The 6,000-nt window shown below is 38.5% G+C and overlaps 1 protein-coding gene across 1 annotated transcript in view; it reads right to left on the reverse strand.

Moving 5' to 3' along the window:
- Positions 1-2,149, reverse strand: part of LOC113886064 (glycerophosphodiester phosphodiesterase domain-containing protein 4-like) — a 131,646-nt gene extending 129,497 nt beyond the window's left edge. The window contains exon 1 of the mRNA XM_027531999.1: positions 2,066-2,149. Coding sequence (XP_027387800.1) covers positions 2,066-2,149 — 84 coding nt within the window. The remainder of the gene's footprint in view (positions 1-2,065) is intronic.
- Positions 2,150-6,000: the final 3,851 nt, after the last annotated feature.

Genomic DNA, 6,000 nt, shown 5'->3' on the forward strand with positions numbered 1-6,000 from the left:
GAATAAACTTTTTTTTTAGTAGTTTATCTTGCACAAATACAATGCCAGGGATTTCAAAAGCTACTTTCATTTTCTTCATTTCTCAATACAGTTATATAAGGTATTGGTAACCTCATGTTGCAGAAGAGAGAACTAAGTCTCAGAGAAGTAAAAGTAACTCACTCAAGCCAATTCACACAGCCAAGAAGTATCAGATCCATTGCCCAGATCTGTGAGCCCAAAGCCAAGATGGAGGATATCTTTATGGAGAAGGTAACTCCCTGCACTGAAAATTACATCACAAGTCAACCAAATCAGAGGTTGTCAAACCCTTCCTGGGAACATTAGGTTTAATTTGCTACCTGAGTTATAATCCTGACATTTCCATATCACATGGATGAAAAATTCTGTTTCTTTGTGTCTTTCACACTGCCTGTATTCTGCAAAACATGGATTTAATAATCCCTGCCTTGTGCAAAATATGGGGTTACCGTGAAGTAAGAATTAAGAAATAAAATAGAAAACGTAGAGTATTGACAGACCCATTCTGATGAGAGACATTATAGGTATCAAGGCACTAAAACAACTTCTGCAGTGTAGGAAGCTGAAGAGAACAGCTTTTGACTCAGGTTATACTCACTCTCTACATAAAACATGTGTGGACTTTGATAAACATGTATCAGATAAAGTTACTCCCCTGCTTACAAGACTCCCAGATCTTCCCACTATGCGAAAATATAATCCCAACTCCTTGCCATGACCCAAAGGTGCACACAATCAAGTCTTGTCCATCCCTGACCTCATCCCATTCTACACATCGACTCCATTTCTGAACTCCAGCCACGCTGGCTTTCTGTTTCTAGAATATGACCAGATCTGTTCCCACCTCAAGAGTTTCACAGTTCCTGGTCCCTCTTCCTGGAGTATTTTTGCCCCCAGATGTATATATGGCTGGCTCCACCTTTATATTTAAGAGATTGCTCAAGTGACATTGCTTCAAAGCAGTCTTCTCTAATCAGGTTCCCATCCACCTGACCCATTTTCCTATGTATTATCTTCAAAGCTCTTATCACTGTCTGAAACCATCTTTCTTCATTACTGTTTATTACCTAACTCATCCCACTAGAATGTCAGGTATAGGAAGGCCAGAGGCCTTAGTGGTCTTACTCACTTACACACATTCAATAAACTTGTTCTTGTTGAATAAACACATCTCCTTATTTTGATTCTCACTGTTGTCACTCTTGCTCAAAAATTAATAGGCTCCCCTCTGTTTACAGGACAAAGTTCAAATATTTTAGGCTGACATAAAGATGCTACATAATTAGATTAAAATATTCCTTTCCAATCTGATCACTTACCATTTATCATCTTACCTGCTCATAAATTCAATACTGTAAATTTGTTTTTCCCTAAACACATCGCTGTGCTTCTCTATCTCTGGACTTCTGACTACTGCATTTCCTCTACCCAGAATCCCCTATACCATCATTCCTGTAAGTGGAAGATGACTTCACAAGTCAGTGACTCCAAGAACAGTAAAATAACAGCTAACATTTATTTAGTGCTAACCATATGCCAAGCCCTGTTCTAAGTATTTACATATTTTATCTCTTCTTTCCTCCCAACAAACTCCATTGGTGGGCACTGCTGCTACCATCTCCATCATTCAAATGAGGAATCAATCACTAGAATGTTAGGTAACTGGCCAAGGTCCCACAGTGGTTAAGCACTAGTTTGGAGAAAATCAATGATGAAGTCATAAATTGAATCCAGCCAGCCTTTCCCCAGAACACAAGGAATTTGTTCTTTTGCTATATGCTAGACTTCTTCCCCTGAGCATAAACAGGGCCTTGAGAATTGCCCAAGGACTTCGAAAATTGTATAGTTTAACTCCCTCTATAGAGAGGCTCAGAGATAGCATATAACCAGCCCTAAAGCAGAGCTGGAACAAGCACCAAAATGTACTCCCAGGCACTGGTCCAGGGACTTTTTCATTATACCACACTGCCTCCAATGCCACCTTTCCTAGGAAGCCTACCTTTTTCTTTCATTCAATGTCCTTTATAGTTCTCTTGTAACTTACTTCATCATTCCTAATAAATATTTGTTGCATCAATTCGCTGTTCTCCATTTTTACCATCACTTCACTAATCGAGGACACCAACATCTCTAACCTTGATTACTACCGTTGCTTTTCTCTTTGAGGCAAAGACACCTTTCTGCATTACTCTCGTACTGTCTAATGCATCTTCCACATGATCCAATAATCGTTCCAAAACGTAGCTCAGAAAACAGTAATAGCTTAAAATCTTTAGGGACTCTCAATTCCATACATGGAAGAAGTCAAATTCTTAAAACCACACTACATCTACCAACTCCCTCTCTACGTTCACTTCCCATCACTTATCCATTCATATCTTCTGCTCCACCTAAAATAAACCTCAGACCAAGCCTTTTGACTCCTCTCCAATACCATTTCTTTTGCCACCCTCTATTCTTTATCTCGGAGAAGGCAATGGCACCCCACTCCAGTACTTTTGCCTAGAAAATCCCATGGACAGAGGAGCCTGGTAGGCTGCAGTCCATGGGGTCGCTAGAGTTGGACATGACTGAGCGATTTCACCTTCACTTTTCACTTTCATGCATTGGAGAAGGAAATGGCAACCCACTCCAGTGTTCTTGCCTGGAGAATCCCAGGGACAGGGGAGCCTGGTGGACTGCCATCTATGGGGTCGCACAGAGTCAGACACGACTGAAGCAACTTAGCAGCAGCAGCAGCATTCTTTATCTATCCAATTCTTAATCACATGTCACATTCTAAACAAAGTTATTTTTGGCTCCCTCCCTTGTAACATGGACACAGACGTGCATGCTTGGCTCCCTCCCTTGTAACATGGACACAGATGTGCATGCATATGAATACACACACACACACACACAATTATACCATTTTTCTCAGTATATTGAAATTAAATGTTTACTTGTCTTTTCCTCCAGTAGACTGTGAATTCCTTGAGGAATTCACAATGCCAGAGGACTCGTGCTGTCCTCAGTCACTGGTACAGAAACTAAATAACTGGGGGGGAAAGATATATGGACTGAAGGACACTCATGCCTAATGGGAAGCCTCCCATTCCCACCACTTTCCTTAAGCTCCGCATGTCAGACAACAGAAATCAGTAATCCAACTGGACAGAATCCTGGACCCAGCTAGACCAAGTATATAATTAAGTGAACATACATAATACGGCTGTCCTTTTCTCACTTCAGTGTGCTCATCATTTCACCTTTTACATCACAGTGCCCACCACAGAGCCCCAAAATACGGTTTAAAGAAAGAAAGAGGTGCTCAATGAGGATATACCACATGCTACCACTCAGCCTTACCAGCGATCCTTCATTAGAGAAAATCAAATACTTGCCTGACCAGTAATAAAGGAGCACCTTATTTCCTGCTGGTTTTTATTTTTCATAAGCACAGTTCCTTTGGGAAACTCACACTGAAGAGAGATTTTAAAATTCAACTATTCCTATACTCCACAGCCAAGAACATCTGACTGACCTAGATCTTACTTCTTCTTCCAGGTTCACTTAATAAAAGAAAAGATGAATAAGTGAATAACAGAATGACAAGAAATTAATAATAAAAGTGAAAGAAAACAAGCACATGTTTCAGGAAAATTAACTGTGGCCCCAGAATTGTGGCAGACCTTTAACAGAAGAGCTAGAGCCCCTGCCTAGTCCTGAAGACTTTAGTGAACCTGTATGAGGGTAGGAACCAGCCCATGTTCCCCAAATTAAAAAAATGTAGTTCAGCTTCTTCCCATCTCTCTGTACCAAAGAGCAGCACTGTCCATGTTTAAATTTCTTCTCCTGTTTGATTTTCCAGTGGCAGCTGTAGCAACCAATAATGGTAGTAACGAAGCATATGTGGTTGAAGATGTGTAAAATCCATGGAGTATCCTTTTTTTGTTTTCTTGTCTGGCTCTGAGGTTCAGTCTTGTTGGCCTTCATAGGCATGGTTCACCTTTTTGCTGTAATAACAAATAAAACAATCAGGATCTAGTAGTTTCTTTAAATGTTTCCTACCCTACCATTCTATAGAAAGTTCCATCAAAATAGATGGATTTTAAAAATTTTTTTATAATCTAGGATAATGCACTGGATTTGGTATAGAAGATGAAAGCTTCATCCTATTTCTCCCACTATCTAGTTGAGTGTTTGCTGCAGTCATTGCACCATTCAAAGTTTAGTTTTCCCAGCTCTAAAAACAGGACCATGTTCTCTGCCCTAGCCAACTAACAGACACTGAAGGCATCAAATTCAATAATATGGAAAGTAAAAAAAAAATTTTAACTTTATTATGCTCTTGAAATAACCTGAAAACTTAGGCAACACGAAGGAGTTACACCAAAAACACAGTCTTTGACTAATAAGTGACTCAGACACACAGCTGCCTGCCCTTCATAATCCAGATGCTTTAAAAGACTGATAAAGAGAAAAACCTCAAAACTAGCTAGCAAAGAAGACATATTACATGTAGAGGAAAAAAGGTAAGAATGTCTTCTTAACATTCTTACAACAACAATGATTTCTCATTGAAAACAACACAAGCCAGAAGACATAGGAGCAACATCTGTAAAGAACTTAAAAAATGAAACAAGTTAACCTGGAATTCAGAACTCAGCAAAAACATAAAAAATGAATGTAAAATAAAAACCTTTTCAGATATTTGAAACAATAAGAATTAATCAATAAGTGATTTATACTATGAGAAATTTTAAAGAAAGGCATTGAGTATGAAGGGGAAAAGTACCTGGTGGGAATCCACATCTACATAAAGGAATAAAGTACACTGAAAATATTAAATATATCAATGGATATAAAATACTGTTTTTCTTATTTTAAAAATTACTTCAGAATTTAATAAACTATTTGAAGCAGAAGCAAAAAAAAAAAAAAAAAAACAATGACTATTGTAGCTTATAACAACTATAAAAGTAAAATGTATGACAATGGTTCCAAGGCCAGGAGCAGAAAATGAAACTACATTGCTGTATAGTTCTCATACTATATATAAAGTGGTGCAGTATTACTTGAAAATAGATTCTAATATGTGAAAAAAAAGTATGCTATAAACTTCAAAGTGATCTCTGGAAAAAGGTGTACATACATAATAAGTCAAATAGGAGATGAGATGAAATCATAAATCATCAATCCAAGAGAAAAAAAAAAAGATAAATAGAACAAGAGAACAAATAGGGAGCAAATAGTAAATGCCAGATTTAAGCCTAAATACATCAGTGTGTGTTAGTCACGCAGTCGTATCTGACTCTTTGCAACCCCATGAACTGTATACTCTTCTGTCCATGGAACCCCACCAGGCTCTTCTGTCCATGGAATTCTCCAGGCAAGAATACTAGAGTGGCTTGCCATTTCCTTCTCCAAAATACAGCAGTAATTCCTTTCAATGCAAATGAACTAAATGCTCCATTTTAAAAAACAACAAAATTGACTAACTGGATTAAGAGAACAAACAACAACAAGCTCCTTACAAGAGTTTGGTTTGTTAAGATAGATTTAGAAAAAAAATGGAGAAAGACAGTCCAGTACTTAGGACTCTATGCTCTCACTGCCAAGGGCCTGGGTTCAAACTCTGGTCAGGGAACTAAGATCCCACAAGCTGCACTGTGCAGCACAAAAACAGGAAAAAAGAAAAAGGTACACCTTGTACATATATCAGTGTTCAACTACCAGGATAATGCCATCGACTAAGCATGGACAAAACTTCAATCACATATAACAAAAAGCTTCTACTACTCACACATCTGAGCTGATCTGCTATCCATTCTGCTGATCTAGACTGGCCTCAGCCATTATGACCAGACAACTCTGCTCCATGTGTCACTCAACCAGGCTGACCTGAGTATGTTTTCATGGTGATGGAAGTCATCCAAGAGAGCAAGTCTCAATATGCAAGCCCATTTCAAGCTTCTGTGTCAAGGGATGTCTTGAAGT

Source organism: Bos indicus x Bos taurus, chromosome 29 (assembly GCF_003369695.1).
Source record: "Bos indicus x Bos taurus breed Angus x Brahman F1 hybrid chromosome 29, Bos_hybrid_MaternalHap_v2.0, whole genome shotgun sequence".
Taxonomy (NCBI): Eukaryota; Metazoa; Chordata; class Mammalia; order Artiodactyla; family Bovidae; genus Bos; species Bos indicus x Bos taurus.